Consider the following 18,192-nt stretch of genomic DNA (forward strand, 5'->3'; position numbering starts at 1 on the left):
TTTAAGTATTATAAATACTTTACCCTGTTACATGTGCAATTAAGGTACAATGGCTTTTTATTTGTCTCGAACAGTGTCGAATCGAATCGTTTGGTTGACAGTTTAACTGTCATATTTGTCATTTCATTTTATATGGCGGTCTATGCTATTGCTATCGTTGGGTCAGGGTCGTAGGTTATAAATAAAACGTGTGCCGATCTTTCTAATTAATCAAAGCCGATTACTACACGTATAAAAAGATAATCTGTCTGCAGTCAAACAATCACAATGAATTGGGATCTGGAGTACGGAGAGTTATCGAAGGATAAAGACTTTGTTAACAACTGTGAAGACCTCAAGCAAAATTTGATAGAAGTGCAGGGAGTTTTGGATCAACTGCTACCGCTAAAAGAACATTATGACAAGCTGACCTTGCCTGCACAGATTGAGCTGGATTTATTCCTTGCCTTCACACTAAATTCTCTTCATTGGATTCATTTGAGAATACAAGGCGTCGATCCAACGAAACATCCAATCAGAGACGAGCTACAAAGAATTAAAGCTACAATGGTTAAATGGCAGGAAATAAAAGATCGGGATAAACGACCAACTGTGGACATTGAAGCGGCTAAAAGGTTTGTTAGAAGCGGTCTCTATGACCCTTATAGAGCAACAGGGCTGCCACCTAATAAAAAGATAAAATTCGATGATTAAATTCTTTCAGTTGTAAGTAGGCACCTAATATGTAAGACTGAGTGTTGATTATTGGATTATAAATCTAGTTCTAAGGTTCTGATGATAATGGTTATTTAATTTTTAATTATAGGGAATGCACTTTAATGTCATATGAATAAATTCATCAACCAATTTTACTCTGTTGTTTTGCGTTTATTTTTTGTTATATTATGGCATTTTTGTGGTATGAGAAAGATGGCTTTTAGTTATGAGTGATATTACTAAAATATGTTATTCAATACTTACCATCATTTCTGTAAATGTGTAATTTTTTGTGAATATGAATGCTATTTAAGTTGAATGTAAGGCAGTTCATAGTGTGCTCATATTGATGTGGTTTCTGGACGCACCAGGCACCAGTGCTATTGCATGTCTATATTAACACATTCATTGCCAGCAACCCGCCAGACGGGCGCTCAGTCCGTAGTCGCTTTTCGCTACATACGCATTTTCCCATGTTATCGGCTACGCTCGTAGCGCGTAGCATGCGCTGGCACTGAATGTGTTAATATTCAACTCTGCAGAATCTATGTATATGGAAATCACATTGGTATGATAAGTGCCTTATATAGTGGTTTATTAAGTTAAGTTAAAAATAGTGGTTTATAATTATGAAAGGCAAATACCTTCTCAATTGATGACATCAATGAAGTTCTATGACAAAATATTGTAATTTTTTTAGTTGTTTACAGTCTCTCAGTTATAACATACATGATACTAAGTAATTTATATCATAGTAATAAACTCATGATAATGTTATAATTTACTGTACATAATTATCATAATTAATGTTATTGTTTGACATGTGTATAGTCCCTAAATGTGTTGATTTTTAGGAAAAAGAAGCACTATCCATTGTCAATAAAGGTGATTTTGTTGCCTAAAAATAAACACAAATCCTACCTAAAAATATTATTTATTATTATTATTGTATGTTTTCTGTAAAAAAAATAAGAGCAACTTTGATCTGATGATAATATAAGAAAGTCACTCAGTGGATTCACTAAATCTGAATACTCTGTTAAAGCTTGACCAGAAATATATGATCATTGTCAAGAGGGTGCTGAGGTCCTACCGCGAACCACGTTTGACGTGTTGCCTCTCTGTCGCACTTGTAAATTCGTACGTAAGTGTGACAGGAAGGCAACACGTCGAACGCGGTTCGCGGTAGGCTCTGTTATCCTCATGTATAGGGTGACAGTTCGGTTTAGTATGAAATATTTAGTTCCAATGAAATTCCGCAATATGGCGCATGATCGTATATTACTGGTTAGGTTCTAACTCTGTATGCCTGTCAGTATCAGACAAGATAATAGTATTTATATTCAATTCATACAAAAATGTTATTTGACACCACCTTTACTGTTATGATTAACTTTGATATTTTAGCTTTCACACTTGTTTGCCTACATCAGACCACTTAGCATGACTTGCGTTGTTGCACGCGATTCCATAAGTGAAATGCGACTTGTGTCAGCAAGTCATACTTAGAGGTCAGGAGTCTCCTTCGAGAATACAGCTAGTGAAAAACAACATTGTGTTCTCTCTCTATCAAGTATTACTTTACTAGCAGCAATGTTATGTACGATTTATTTACAACACAATGTTTATTGTTCACCCTTTTAGTTTAAAATTATTGCAATAAAACATGGTTTTATACTGAAAGAATGGTTTTATTCAAACAACATTTATATCAGATCAAAAAGTATTTCAGTTATAGGAATGTTTCATGACAAGCAATTACTAAAATAATAATAATAAATATGATCAAGAATGTTCAGTTTCCTAATAATACCCTTAACACCTTCAAGCAAATATCAATTAAATTAAAAATAAATACAACATTAAGTATGTACTCCTTGAACAGAAGACAATCATTTTGATCAATGTTTGATGTCAATATTATAAATGGCACATAATAACAACCAACTTATTAAAAATATAAGTCACACATGATGTCCCTGTTAAAATATTTAAGTAAAGCATAAATAAAAGCAATAACTCCAAACAATTCACTTCTCTATCTGAAGAACTAATCCAGCGGCTGATATGTTATCTCCCGCGCCGGCTGTCAACTGTGCCTCTGTGCATATCAGCACGGGTGCTACACATATCTCAACTACGTCACCTTCGAGTGTCTCCTCCCAACATGCCACTGGATTTGTCGGTTCTATTACAACCCTGCTATTATTATCGTTAGCTGTGCTAGTAGCAAAACTATCATCTAGCAACAACTTTGATTTCTCTAGCAAGATATTTTGAGCGTCACACACATATCTGTGCGCAGTCAGGGATGCCTTTGCTGTGGCAGCGGCTGTTCTTTTCCAAGAAGAGTCTTTCACTGTCAAGATGGCCTGATAGGCTAAAGTGTGTACGTGGATTCGGGTCAGTTTTCTGTCGCTGTTGTGTTCCTGATTTCTCTGCCGAATCATTTGGAATGTTTTTCTCATTTGGTCCAATGCTGTGGCTACTCTCGGATTAGAGTCTGCTGCGTAACTGACATTACCATATAAAAGTAAGTTATGTATATTGGTCAATTCTTGTTCATTCATACCCATGGAGTCCACGTAAGGTAGGACTTTGGTCTTGAGGTGTAGAAGCAGTTCTAGGTCTACATAACTTGCCATTTCGAAGTGGATGAGTGTTTGAGCGGGCTGTGACAGGATTTGTTTTTTGACTAGTTCCAGTCTATCAGCCCTGAGATCTGTAAAATAAAATAAAAATATATAGCAACACTACTCCAGCTTGAGAATGGTATTCATTCTATAGATTATCCTTGTTAGAAATACAGGGGTCATGTGAAGTATGGACTAAAAGTGATGACAGCAAAAATATACACTTTTCTGGGCATGTTCATCAACTGCCAAGTCTAACCCATGCCAGGAGGCAGGCGGGCGCTACTTCAAACATTCAGCCAGCTTCTATTGGTTAGTAAAGTAAAATCCAAGTCCCCAACGCAATCCTGACAAAGAGCCAAAAATCCTGGCATGTCAGGAGAAAACATCACGTATGGCAACCCTGTGCATAACCAAAAGGAGTCATCATTAAAAAAAAAATCTGAATTCAGAATGTACAGATCGTGTCATTCACGATGACGCGCGAATTTGACAAATCTAACCTTTAATGGCATGACAATACAAACCACGGCATGCATACACTGACTGTAGATTGGGACTTAAAACTTGATGTTTGTATTTAATCATTTAAATTATGATAATAAACACGACATTTACGTAACGTATTTTCCTTTGATATTCATGAACTGTGTCAATACAAATAATTTTCACATGCCCTAAGGCCTAAGATATCCAGGGTCAATAATGTAGTATATAAATGACATAATATATATTAGACAACAGACTCACAACAATTGTTTGTAACATCTTATTTACTCAGATGAATTGAAATTGTAACTTATATATATAACTTATACTTGATTATAATTATAACCACAGAGATAAAAAAAATAGATATAAGAAAGACACCGCATGTAGACAGAAATAAATATTTGTCCTGAACATAGTTTTTGGAGAAGTAATTCAGATCACTAATATTTGAGTTCGCCTTATAATCAGCAAAATTAAACCTAAGCAGGTACCTACACTCTGTTTCTTATTCTGTCAATATTTCACATCCAGCTAGAATGGCAGCATGACTTGTTAGTTTATGGACAATGTCTGCAGGTTTTACTTGTATTTACAAAATTAAATATGCAGTATCTACCTTGAGTGTCAGTCTTCTTGAAAGGAAAATTATCCATCATCTGAAGCCCACTAATAACCAGCAAGTCAGGCGTGAACTGTGGTAGATGCTCCGCAAACTTCTCCAGTGAGCTCAACAGAGGGTTATTCTCATCATTATGGAGAATGTACCGATTAGCCCTGGGCGCTTTGAGTTCCCCAAACTTCGCATCAGCCTTATACTCAAGAATCATGTGAATATCATCCTTGACTTCCTCATTTTCTTCAGAACCAACTATTTTTATTTCTTTTGGAATGTATGATTTAAGTTTAGAGCTCATCTTGCCAGCGAGGAGCACCTCCCAGCCTTCTATGTGGAAACGCTTTGCCATGAGTGGAGCATTGCCACCAATCGACCATCTTGAGTCTGAGAGCTTTAAGGCTTTTTCTACCAGGTTGTCATAAAGCTTGCTGTTGGAGACAAATCGCCTGAAAATACAGGTTAATTTATGAAATAATCTACTGGATAAACAATGAAAATTTATTGATTTGTGAATTGTGCTTAATGACTGAAAAATGTCTCGAAGTAAGCTTCTGGCTATAATACCAACACCCCCTGTGGTCAACCTGTTGTCTAGTTTTTTATTGCTTTTTTTTCATGAACAATTAATAAGTATTTGAATTGAATTAAAAAACAGTACATGAATTGAAATACATATATTGTAAAAACAATTTTATTATGCAGTAATAAAAGTCAACCATTCAATATGACAAAATCAATGAATATACTAGAAGAGTACGCGACGCATATGTTAATTACATGAAGGTCATATTAAAAATTCATGATATTCGACTTACTCTGCCGCCGCACCGTGTTTGAAGAAATACGCGAAACTTTTCAGCAACTCATCGTTATTCCTGATCTCACTATGGTGTTCCGGCTCCCCGTTTAATTCCCTGTGGTCCAACAGCAGGGTTGCATTCACAAACAAGTCGTGGCAAGCCCCGTAACCGAGCGCAACTCTCGGCTGAAAACTCCCAAGTCCTACTCTATTCTGGCTTTCAAGTATCAACAACTGTTCCCTCATCGGGTGCAGTCGTTCATCTCCCATATCATTCTTACGGTAATACATCGCATATAGCACAATACAGAAGGACAGAACAGAACCCAACTTGATCGGCGTACCTGCCATTTTCATGTACAAATACATGCACGTTTCAATTTAAACTGGAATGTATGAGTGATTACTTTAATGATACACGTCACCTCATTTTATGGCCAAGTGTTTAATATTTTATTAGTTTTGTGATAAGGAATTAGACGACCTATTTCAAATATCGGTCGAGTGGCGTACCACCTTGGCAAGTTGTTATGTTGACACTGACAAATTTCACAAATTGACAATGCTGACACATGACATTACTTGTCATCGTTGGAAGCTACGTTTCGTTTCCTTCAAATTTTATTTTAGTTGCGGATCAATTTTTATAAGTTGATCTAAGTTCTTTTAAGAGTCTTAGGCATTTATCATACCAAAATTAGACATATATTTACTTATAGAATTGTCCCGCTTGAACATGGGCGTGGTGTGCACAAACCGTTATATGTATAATTTAATATTAGTACATTACGATACAAGTGCGAAAAATAGGAAATCCGAAACGAGTGGCAACAATCCGAAACATATATTAAAACACGACCGAAGGGAGTGTTTTAAATCGACACGAGTTGCGAATTACCTATTCGCACATGAATCGTACAACGTTTTACAGTATGGCATTATTGGCAACGTATGGCCCTTTTATTGTTCGACACAGTAACGTAATATGCTAATTTTCACACTAGTGCGGTAAAGTAGCACCATATGTACTGTAAAGAGTATTTACTCTTTGATATAGTCAGGCTGTTCTTAAACTGTGGTCAGGCTAAGTTACACTTTGTGTTATCAAACCAACCGGTGCAGAGTTATAGAAATTTTATATGTATTTAACGTGTGTATGTGTGAAGAGTGTCCACAGTCGTCACGTACCTCAGCCATGAGGATACGACAAGACAGAAGATCCCAATATGGGGCCGGCAAGAAACTATATTGTCTTTTCCCGGGATTCATGCTATCTCCATACCGAAGGTTTTCTAAATCGTTTCAGCGGTTTAAGCGTAAAGATTTCATTTAACAGACAGAGTTATTATGTTATTATTCGTATTTATATTAGTAAATAGCAAGGATTTACCCCCTTATTCATAAGCATCTACTAAAGTTGAAAAGCCGCTAATAATCGTTTGTCCATTTCCGACGTATTAGCGTATTAGTATGATGGAAAGGGACAAACGATTATTAGCGGCTTGTCAACTTTAGTAGACGTTTATCAATAAGGGGGTTAAAATATATCCTTGTAGTAAATCTGTGTAAATCGGTCTTAAGAATAAAATAAAGCTTAGCTAGGAAGAATAGCTTTCAGATCTGAAATAATGGTACTTTTATAATATATTCTAGGTATATAGGTTATTGAAAAAAAAAGTTTTGCAAATTTTGAAAAAAAAAGTAAACCCATAAATCTAGTTTTTCATTGTGCTAAGAACATACTAAAAATCATAGAGACTGGAAAATATTTAGAAGTGGAAAAACGTTACTATTGTATGGACAATCAGTCGGTATAATTCATTCTTAATGTATTACCTAATGATCGATTTTGACTTATATCTATAGTCGACAGACATTTCCATAATGAGATAATTATTAATTAAGTTTATGGTTGAAACTTTTAAATTCAAGGTGTCTTAAAATATAATATAGGTACTTAAGTAGGGCATCGAAACTAAAAGATATCTTAAAGTATTTCACATTATTTCAAGTTACATAAATACCTCTGCAATTTTCTTGGTGTGTCGGATGTTGACCCGCGCATCCGCGATCCATTACCTGTCCCAAAAGATTATTATTTTCAAGTCCTCTTTTTGTTGGGTTCCTTAAATAAGATAAAATAAATAAACTGTAATATTTTAGTGGTAAAAAGCGTAGCTCATTTTCAAGCCATGCGTTGCGTTCCCTAAGTCACTAGAGACAGACCAAGCTAAGTTGGCAGCGATTTTGCATATACAGCACAGCAATAAGAATGGGGAATTCGAGCCAATCGTGCAGTCTAACGCCACAACGCGATTGGTTGATGATTTCGCATCACGCGCGCGATTTATCGCAATTAGTTGCGTTAGACTGCACGATTGGCTCGTGAGTGACACCACCGAACTACTTAGTACCATTCTACCATTCTTAGTGCCCGTAAGGCCCGTTCTTAGAATTATATGTCAATGGTATGAGATGATTTTTTCGGCTCTGGCTCTAATCTGTTACACCTGTTACACAAAAGCAGAGCAGCACCTATTTTCATAAAGTATTAAATGTCAAGTTTATGTTTCCGATTTAGGCCACAAGATGGCAGGTTATCCAACTCGCACAGTCATAATATGTCATATAAACTTTTTTTTAATTCGCCTAGTTTCAAAGTTAATAGTGTTAATATACTTAAATATATATATATATTTTTATTGTGTATAACGCCTTTTTGAGGGCGATGTCGCCGCTATGGGCTCTAGTCTAGACGTCCTAAAAATAGCACTTTGAATTACCTAGTGTTTACGAAAAATTCATAAATTTTCTAAGAACATGTACTTATAAAAAGATACACAAAGAAAAAAAAAACGAAAAAATTTTTTTCATTTTTTTTCCTGCTCCTCGCGGGCACCTTGTATATTTTTGAAAAATTCGAACAATATCCTCAGGAACCCTAACCGTTATTTATTCATACACATACCTATATCTTACCTAGCAGCATCGCACGACCCGGCCACGCGAATGTTTCGAAAGCCAAAAAATACCTCCCAAAAAGGTGCTACGGGCGTCGACCTCCAAAAATGGAAGGACGTGATGCGAGGCTTAACTCTCATGTGCGGTCCACGCATTTGTAATTAATTTTGGATTTTTTAAATGTCTCTGGTGTCTTGAGTGTAGTAAAAACGAAATTTTCTTTTTTTCCTTGTTTATGACGCCGGGGGCCTAGCCAAGATGATAATTGTTCATAGAAAACGACAATTGAAACTTAAATAATTTATGAAAATGGTCAACAATTAAAGTCTGTAACCGTACGGTCACGTCTGAAAATATCAATAAGAAAAAAGTGCCAAAAATATGTATACACGACTTTATTGCCCATATATTAAGGTAGTGTTTACATGTTTTTGGCACATTTTTCGTACCGATATTTGCAGACGTGACTGTACCTACCTATAGGTAGTTTTTTTTTGCATTAGGAAAAAGGTAAACATTGTTGACATATGTCTCTTAATTGGAAACGCTTTTTTTTAAATCAGTAACTAGTATTACTTATGAAAGCAAAAAAAGTAAATGATCGTATATGATTTATTATAGTTACATAGGTACATATCTGCCGTCACTTATTTTTCAAAAGTGTTTTTCATTAAAAAGACACGTCAATCGCTTACTTTCTTTCTAATGCTAAATACTCTAGGTTTTTTAGAAGATACAATCTATAGTGGCGAGTTAAGGAGATAGTCACCTACGAAAAGTTATGGAATAAGGGATTTAATGGTAGTTTTTAGGGTTCCGTACCCAAAGGGTAAAACGGGACCTAATACTAAGACTCCGCTGTCCGTCCGTCCGTCCGTCCGTCACCAGGCTGTATCTCATGAACCGTGATAGCTAGACAGTTGAAATGTTTCACAGATGATGTATTTCTGTTGCCGCTATAACAACAAATATTAAAAAGTACGGATCCCTCGGTGGGCGACTCGCACTTGTCCGGTTTTTTTTATACTTTATAGTTCGTGTCATCCACGAAGAAGCGCAGATTTGTCAATTCTAACCTTTAATAACATGACACTATGTGTCAAGGCACGCGTTGTCCTGAATTACACGATCTACATATAGAGCCAGCGGCGGCATCATGGTTCCATTTTTATCACTTGTCACTATGCCCGTCACTTTCGCACTTACATACTTATTAGAACGGGACAGGTATGGTGACAAATGATAAAGAGCCGACCATCTTAGCCCTACAGACCAAGATAAGTTGGCAATGATTTTGATAGCCCTCACGGTGCAAGTGTCAAGTAAATGTCATAAGTTCATAGAAGTTTGACGTTTAAAATAACCCGTGCACCGTCAGGGCTTTTAAAATCGCTGCCAAATTGGCTACGTGTCAATTTTTTGGAAATAATGTCAATCGACCTTGATTTTCCTGGGGATCAAATGTCTATATAGAACTCATGGCATTTAAGCAACACAAAGGTTAGAAATGAGAGTTAAAGTCTCTCAGAAAGAAGATCAAGAGAATGGCTATTTTGACCCTGAAGTATTGCGTTGATGTATATAGTCGATATACAATTTATTTTTCAATAAAATGCAAGGAATCGAATGGTACCAATTTCTTTTTACTTTTTGAAAGTAAGAAAAAAATTTTTTTTCAGACTTTGGAGCCTTGTAATTTTTACGATCTCAATGTGTCTTTTTAAATTCCACTTTTTTATAATAGATGGCTCATTTTCTATCTGTTTATCTAAATTTTATTATAATATTCAACATGTGTCAAGTACCCAATTACCTTGGTTTGATTCTAGCGTAGTAATGGTACTAGTAAATTGTAAATGATTTTTGGAGTAATATGTACAGTCCAAGAAATATCAGGATTTATATGGTGGACTTTTGTCAGCACATTCAAGTTTTCCACATGGCAACATTGGCACCCTACCTACAAAGTCGTTTTCAAAGGTTTATTATGAATTTGAATTACTATAACTATTACTATATATACTACTACTATTACTACTACTATTATTATTATATTACTATTATATATTTTTTTTAATTAATTACTGGATGAGATCCCATACAGGGATAAGTTCGCCTTTGTTGTATTTAATTTACTCTGTAACTGTGTTTTTCGTGTTTTTATTTCTATGTACAATATAGTATATACATACATACATACATATAATTATAATTTATAATTTTATAATTTGAATTTATAATTTATTAATGCATGTGGAGAATGGGTTACATATATTAGCTAAAATTGCTACTCTAGTAGTCTCACCAAACTCTACCTTTTCAGGCGTACATACATTTCAGACAACACACACACACACACACACACAATCACATTATATAACATCGATTTGAAATAATTTAACTTAATTCTATAACTAACATAAATAAATTAAATTATATTAAAATTAAATTAACATGTCATACATTTTGAAATTATTAAACATTAAGTGTCATTTAGGAAGTCTTTTATACTATAATAACATTTTTGTATTAGCCATTGTTTAATTAAATTCTTAAATTTATTAAAATCACATTCCATAAACATGTCCGGTAACTTATTATAAATGGCAATACACATACAGTACGCATTTTTAGAGGAAAGTGCTAGCTTGACATTGCTTGCATCATATTATATAAGCTTTATGTATAATAAGGTAGACTAATTTAGCACCGTAAAAGGCGTACGTGTATGAATACATGTATACAGAATAATCATGTTGCATAAATATGCAGTTATCGTAAAATTAACCGGCCATTTTAGCACCTTGTCACATTATATTCTATCCAGGAATTTATAGATAATAATTTTGCATAATTACCAGAGATGTGAAAAATAGTTTATAAAGAGTATTTAAATACAAAATACAAATACTTCCTTGATATACTATTTCAATTTTTTTTTTTTATTTTTTTTTTTTTTTATTTTTTTTTTGCTCCAATGCTCCAGACTTTGGAGTCGAGCATTCGTCAGATCAAAAAATGCAAAATACAAAATAGTTTTCAAATTTGTATTTAAAATACTAAATACAAAATAGGTATTTTCAAAATGCTTTTTTAAAATACAAATACTTTGCGATAAAAGGTACTCTTAAGTAGTGAATACCTAGTCTGAATTAAAAAGTTAGTATTGCTCGGAATTTACAAGTTGGAAAGGCTTTCTTTATTCTTTAAAAATAGTGTGTATATCAGTCTTCTAGAGTGCAAATTTTGTGTCTCCTCATGTTTACCGGTTGAATGGACTTTTAAGTGATGGTTTTTAACGGTCAATTATTAAAAGCATTAATTTAGATTTGTAATGTTTTACAGCTAGTATATACCTCTCGTTGGTTGGTGAAAACGTCTCGTTTGTGTTTCACCAGGGCAAAGATTGTTTACCTTTCGTGCCTTGAAACCCTTGCAACGCTTAAGATTCCACATTTTTAATCTCTCGCTAGCTCGCTACGCTTGTGGACATTTGCGGCGTTACTAAACAGATTCACCAGTTCCATGTTAAAAAAAAATATTATAGGACATTACTACACAAATTGACTAAGTCCCACAGTAATAAGCTCATTAAGGCTTGTGTTATGGGGACAATGATATATATAAATATTTATAAATACTTAAATACATATACATAAGGTCGATATTTAAACGATGGATACAATAACAGCTTCGACAGGAAAACATAACTAAGTATGTAAAAATAGTATTAAGCAAACGTGGATCGGTCTGCGCGATCTCGCCAACTATTACATAAACCCAATTTTCAATAGTGGCTTATTGTGTTAAACCCTGTTTCAAAAAATTCATAGTGAATTAAAAAAAAAAATCAGAAAACACCCATGACTCAGGAACAAAATATCTGTGTTCATCGGACAAATAAATGCCCTTACCAGGATTTGAGCCCGGGACCATAGGCTTCATAGGCAGGGCACTACCCACTACGCCAGACCGGTCGCCATAAAAGAATGAGAGAGTTGCAAGGATTGTAGCGTCAGAAGAGATTGTAACTCCAACTTACTTTACCTAATAAAAAGTATTTTGTATTTTGAAAATAGAAAATAGGTCCCAAAAACTATTTGAAATAAAACACAAAATAGTTTTCTTTAAAAGGTATTTAAATACAAAATAGGTATTTTGCATTTTGTATTTGCATTTTAAATACAAGTATTTCAAATAAGTCACATCTCTGATAAATACAAATATCAATTATAAGCTGACGACCGGTCAGCCTGTATACATGAATAGGTATACGAATATGTATGAATGTATGTTATGTATGTACAGTCAGCTGCAAAAATATGTATCGAGAGAATCGTCTCATAAATATAGTACTACGCTCTTATTACACTGGAATAAGATGCTATGGGACATATTTTTGAGTAGGTAAGATGTGTACACCCATATTTTTACACTTGACTGTACGCTTGCCCGTATGGAGGTGTCCTAAAAACAATGGTCAGTATATCCGAAAGATAAACGTTTTTGGCAAAAAAGCGTTTAAGGCGTAAAGTGCATCCGAAAAAGGTGCGGTGTTGTGATATAAGATGAAATCTGCGTATCTGGCGCCGACGGTGGCTGCGCTCACTGAAACTTTGGACTTTACTTATACGTACTGCTTTGGCGCGACGACCACCAAAAGCCGCCATCTTGCTTCTCTGCCCACTCGACGGCGCCGAGTTCGCTAAAATCTTTTTGCTTCGTCTCTCCATCGGTATCTAGGACCTCCAAATCTAAGCCCTCCAGACTGCACGATCGTCTCGAGGAGACACGGTCAAAAGTAGACCAAATAAGATCACATGGTTTCTGAACGAGCCCCTATCGAAAGTTGGAGTTGCACTTTATCTTAGCATGTATCATCGGGGATACCTAACTCTTAAAAATATGTCGACACACACACACACACGCACACACACACACACACACACACACACGACACCCTTCGGCCAGAAGTCGGCGCATTCGATGGTCCCCTGCAGCGGTCGCGGCACGCGCACAACAAAAGAGTTGAAATGCACGTAGTAGCGCGATCGAAGCTGGAACACCCTCAGCGTGTAGCCGGTCTTCTGGTGTACATACTCCACCACTTCAGCAGCCGTGGTGTTGTAATGCAAGCGGGATACGTACAGCGCCTTACTCGGTGTAGCAATCCGCAAGCCAGAACTAGCCGGTTCGGCGGTACCACACTGAGTATTACGAGGCGCCGTGCGCGCCTTCTTCTTTCTTGATACCAGTGTGAACTCCTCATCCACACTAGCAACAGGGAGCTTCTCCTTGGGAGTCGCTCGCTCTTCAGTACCCTTTACAGTTACACTAACCCGGTTCGATGCGACTTTCAGAACTGTGACTGAGATATCCATCGATCGAGACATGATAAAAGATATTGTACAATTTTCCTAAGTTCACATTTGACGTGGGCAGCAGGTCGCATGACTCAGCTCGCAGGGGTCACTCGTCGAGGACGCAGATGAATGGGCAAGTGTGACACGTCTCTTGTTTTGTGCATGTATGGTAGGTACAGTTGCTATCAGATACATCGGGGCGGCCGAGGTACTCAACAATATCTGAGCACGCACTCGCCGTGACAATAGAGGCGTGTTCAGATATTTTTGATTTTGATTTTAGATTGAGGTTCGAAAGCGCATTATGGATTGTCATTTGTGCCTTATTGGGACTACCTATAGTGGCTCTATGAGCTATAGACTTCACGATAAGATTGATGAGCTTATGGGGTTTTCATCGATTTTTGACTAGTTTTGAGTCGTTTCTCCTACATTTTCACTATAGATAGAATTATAAGACAAACGGCTATCAGTTCTTCAATCTTTTATCTCCATTCTGGTCTGCCGGATTTTGAAAGAAATGGACACTTTTTTTTAAACATTGTTTAAAAACACACTTTTTTCGTTACTTTCATACATGTAAGGATTTTACATGTACGAAATCTACACATTTGGGTTTGTATTTGACGTCTCTAAAAACTGGTCAGAGATTTTAATTTTAAACTAATAAACACAAAATTATGGCCAGAAAACCAGTTTTTTGGCTTAAAATTGTGTAACTTTGATGCCAAATATCTCGAAGACTAACTTTGAAGTAAATATGGTATATATGTTACTTATATGTTCATGTCAAATTTCATGTCTTTTCCGAATGTCGTTTTAAAATGAGATCGTAATTGCGATTGTATGGAGGCGTCTAATAGGTTCGTGTGAATCTTAAGAGTCCTCAGTAAGCTCGGTTCTCCGTACAAACGTAGTTACGCTCTCATTTTGAAACGACTAGCTAAATTGCTCAGTACCCCTAGTGTAAATAAATTCGATTTCGAAACGTGACGTACGCGTTTGCGTTTAGTCTCATTTTGTATTGGATTTCGAAAGAGCGCGCCAAGCGGGACGTTTTGGAAACTCAAAATCCTATACAAAATGAGATTTAACGCAAACGCGTTCGTCACGTTATGATGTCGATCAAATTTACACTAGGGGTACTGAAACTTTGTACTTACAATAGGATAAGGTATATCTAGGACTGTAATTAGTTTATGTAGCTTCAGATACCATAGTTAAAAAAATATAGCGTATTTAAGTTTTTCACACAAAACTTGTTTTTGATCTATTTCATTTGTTTTATAAGCTGGAGCTATTTAAACTAATTACAGGCATAGATATACCTTATGTTATTATATGTGCAAAGTTTCATTACAATCCAACACGTAGTTTTAAAATGAGAACGAAACTCCGTTTGTATGGGAAGGTGAAATTCGGCCAAGCTTGCCGGGGACTCATATACTAGAAGTCGTACAGTCACGTTTGAAAATATCTACACGAACAAATTGCCTAAAATATGTATACACGACTTTATTGACCATATATTAAGATAGTGTGCACAATGCCGCGGGGGCCTATTTAGATATATTTTAATTTAGATTAGTTTTTAATTTTAATATAAGTAGCTATTTTATATGATTTTTTGTACCATTAGATAGTGTATACATATTTTTGGCACTTCGTCCGTATCGATATTTTCAGACGTGACTGTTACACACATAGATATTATACATAGCTAGAATAATATCTCATTTAACTAATTTATGGACTCCCCGGTCTAGTGACTGCTTCTGGTATGTCCAAAGTTCGATGCTCGGGCCAAACAGAGCGAAACGTATGGTACTAGTATAGACTCTTTATTTAATTAAATTTCATTTAGTTAAGAGGGAAGAAATAGCTTTTCGAATGTAACGAAATAACGGTTTTCAATAAAATTCCATTTCGGGAGAAAACGGTTTCCTCTAACAAAATCTTAACAAATCCCTTAGATTTTGATGTCGAACGCTTCAGCATAATATATTTGTCTGTTTATACATTTAATTTGTTGCTACATTATTGCATTGGGTTCAGCATGTAATGATAATTGTATGTGTGGAAATAAAATAAATAAATAAACATTCTAGGATTTCATTGTGTTAATAACACACTAGAAAATCTTAGAGAATGAAAATTATTAGAAGTGGAATAACGTTTTATCTTTTTGTATGGACGATACTTCCCTCTTAATGTATTAAGATTTAGGACTACAGTCAGACCAAGCTAACTCGACAGCGGTTTTGATAGCACAGACTGTGCAAGTGTTTTGTAAACGTCAAAATTTCATAGAAGTGTCTAAACTATCTAAATTAAGTAATATACCTACTCAAATTATAAAGCGTCGTAGTGACTTAGAATCGACTAATTGGTCAACAGCGTCTATTCGGCGCCTAAGCGATTAAATTCCTATAAAAACGTACAGTCGGCCCGATTATTCCAGACTAGACGTGGATGATGACATCTAGATAGTTGTACGCGGGCAATACTGAAAGTTCCTATAATGAGCCCATAGATATAATATTCTTAAAGATGGAGTCTAAGCCAGCTGTCACCGTAGCCACACACACACAGCCACATTGTTATGTACGATTAACAATGAGTAACCAAAAGTTGTGGGCATTTTTTACAATTTTAATTTTACTAGGATTTTAACTTCCTAAAATGATCCGATAACCATTATAATACAACTTAATATATTCTTATCAACCAGTATAATATTGTGAGTTCGATATATATTACAATAATCAACGGCGGAAATCCATTGGACACTGGCCAAAACCAACTAAAATATGTTTTCCGCAATATTTGAGTTATTCTATTATACTTATCATAAACTATTTATTATCCATTAGCATTTCTATGATGTTCATTTTTAGTGAAGATATCGAAGCTTCAATGAATTGCTATTCCGTTCCGCTCTGTAGAGATTATCGATATATAATATAATAAATTGACAAGTCTAATACATCCCTAAAAACATGCTATAACCGACACACACAGCTTGCCCACCACCTAAATGGCTACGGCTTGAGTATCAAAATTTGTACTGAGAGCAGTCAAGGGGGTGGGGGGGGGGAGCATCATACCAATACGTCAGAAAGGGACAAAGATTATTAGCGGCTTGTCAACTTTAGTAGATGTTTATGAATAAGGGGGTTAGTGTTTGAAATTATAACCCTTTATCACTTGTTTGAGGTATAATCTATTTCACTCCGTTCCATGCATTAGAAAGGGACAGCATGATTCGTTCCTGAATCGCTGTCAAACTTCGGTTTTGTAGGAAGTTTCCTTTCTGTACGGTAGTAGAGTCTGTGCGGAAAGAAAAGAGTTGTGGAATATATAGGGCCTTGATGGGGCCCAATACATTCCACGACTCTTCTCTTTCCGAACAGACTCTACTATTAATGGTTCTGTGATTTGGTGTGATGGGGATTCTAGGAATGCTGACAGTTTGAAAATTGTATGTAGAGCGTTTTTGTAACTTTAACTCGAGAAATCTTTTGTGCTAGTATTTTATACGACTTTCAATGTGCCATCATTCGACAACAAGATTTTAACAGGCTTTTAATTATATATTATAATCAAATAAAATAAGATATAATTTATTGTCAGGCAACTAAGGCACATAGATACATACTTTACAAAGTAACATATTATAAAGTCAACATTTTATTATCTAAAAAATGATGTCGGCGACACCGTTCGATATAATTAAGCAGTTTAGTATAATGAAGCTCAGTTCTCGTGCATCGGTTTGTGGTAGGTTTATAAATTTTATAATCTAGAATAAATGGGATGTTAGCAGATTAAAACAGCCTTAAGGCATACAAATGAGTCAAGTAAAAAAACCTGCATGCACACACATGTAACTAGCTCAGAAAACATGAATCTAAAAAAAAGCGGCCAAGTGCGAGTCGGACTCGCCCATGAAGGGTTCCGTACCATTTATGACGTATTAAAAAAACTACTTACTAGATCTGGTTCAAACCAATTTTCGTTGGAAGTTTGCATGGTAATGTATATCATATATTTTTTTTAGATTTTTCATTCCGTTATTTTAGAAGTTACAGGGGGGGGGGGGACACACTTTTTTTCACTTTGGAAGTGTCTCTCGCGCAAACTATTCAGTTTAGTAAAAAATGATATTAGAAACCTAAATATCATTTTTGAAGACCTATCCTGAGATACCCCACACGTATGGGTTTGATGAAAAAAATTTTTTTTTTTTAATTTTTATGACGTATTAAAAAAAAACTACTTACTAGATCTCGTTCGAACCAATTTTCGGTGGAAGTTTGCATGGCAATGTATATCATATATTTTTTTTAGATTTTTCATTCTGTTATTTTAGAAGGTACGGGGGGGGGACACAATTTTTACCACTTTGGAAGTGTCTCTCGCGCAAACTATTTAGTTTAGAAAAAAATGATATTAGAAACCTCAATATCATTTTTAAATACCTATCCATAGATACCCCACACGTATGGGTTTGATAAAAAAAGATTTTTTGAGTTTCAGTTCTATGTATGGGGAACCCCCAAAATTTATTGTTTTTTTTCTATTTTTGTGTAAACATCATAATGCGGTTCATAGAATACATCTACTTACCAA

The 18,192-nt window shown here is 35.4% G+C and overlaps 2 protein-coding genes across 2 annotated transcripts; one reads left to right on the forward strand and one right to left on the reverse strand.

Annotated features, from left to right (window-relative positions):
• The first annotated feature begins 130 nt into the window (after positions 1–130).
• Positions 131–2,382, forward strand: LOC133525406 (nuclear nucleic acid-binding protein C1D-like). Its single transcript, XM_061861654.1, has one exon. The coding sequence runs from the start codon at positions 268–270 to the stop codon at positions 691–693; it is 426 nt and encodes a 141-aa protein (XP_061717638.1). The 5' UTR covers positions 131–267; the 3' UTR covers positions 694–2,382.
• Positions 2,367–5,779, reverse strand: LOC133525405 (ADP-dependent glucokinase). Its single transcript, XM_061861653.1, has 3 exons — positions 5,253–5,779; positions 4,438–4,883; positions 2,367–3,418 (listed from the first exon to the last, which is right to left on the reverse strand). The coding sequence occupies exons 1-3, from the start codon at positions 5,603–5,605 to the stop codon at positions 2,727–2,729; spliced, it is 1,491 nt and encodes a 496-aa protein (XP_061717637.1). The 5' UTR covers positions 5,606–5,779; the 3' UTR covers positions 2,367–2,726.
• Between the last annotated feature and the right edge of the window lie 12,413 nt (positions 5,780–18,192).

This window comes from Cydia pomonella, chromosome 15 (assembly GCF_033807575.1).
Source record: "Cydia pomonella isolate Wapato2018A chromosome 15, ilCydPomo1, whole genome shotgun sequence".
Taxonomy (NCBI): Eukaryota; Metazoa; Arthropoda; class Insecta; order Lepidoptera; family Tortricidae; genus Cydia; species Cydia pomonella.

Bases quoted from the DNA above. Each gene is read 5' to 3' on its own strand.
- LOC133525406 (XM_061861654.1), top strand. From the start codon at position 268: ATGAATTGGGATCTGGAGTACGGAGAGTTATCGAAGGATAAAGACTTT.
- LOC133525405 (XM_061861653.1), bottom strand. From the start codon at position 5,605: ATGTATTTGTACATGAAAATGGCAGGTACGCCGATCAAGTTGGGTTCT. The intron at 4,884-5,252 runs GTAAGTCGAATA...CTGTATTTTCAG, and splicing joins AAACACGGTGCGGCGGCAGA to GCGATTTGTCTCCAACAGCA. The intron at 3,419-4,437 runs GTAGATACTGCA...TTTATTTTACAG, and splicing joins CAAGAAGACTGACACTCAAG to ATCTCAGGGCTGATAGACTG.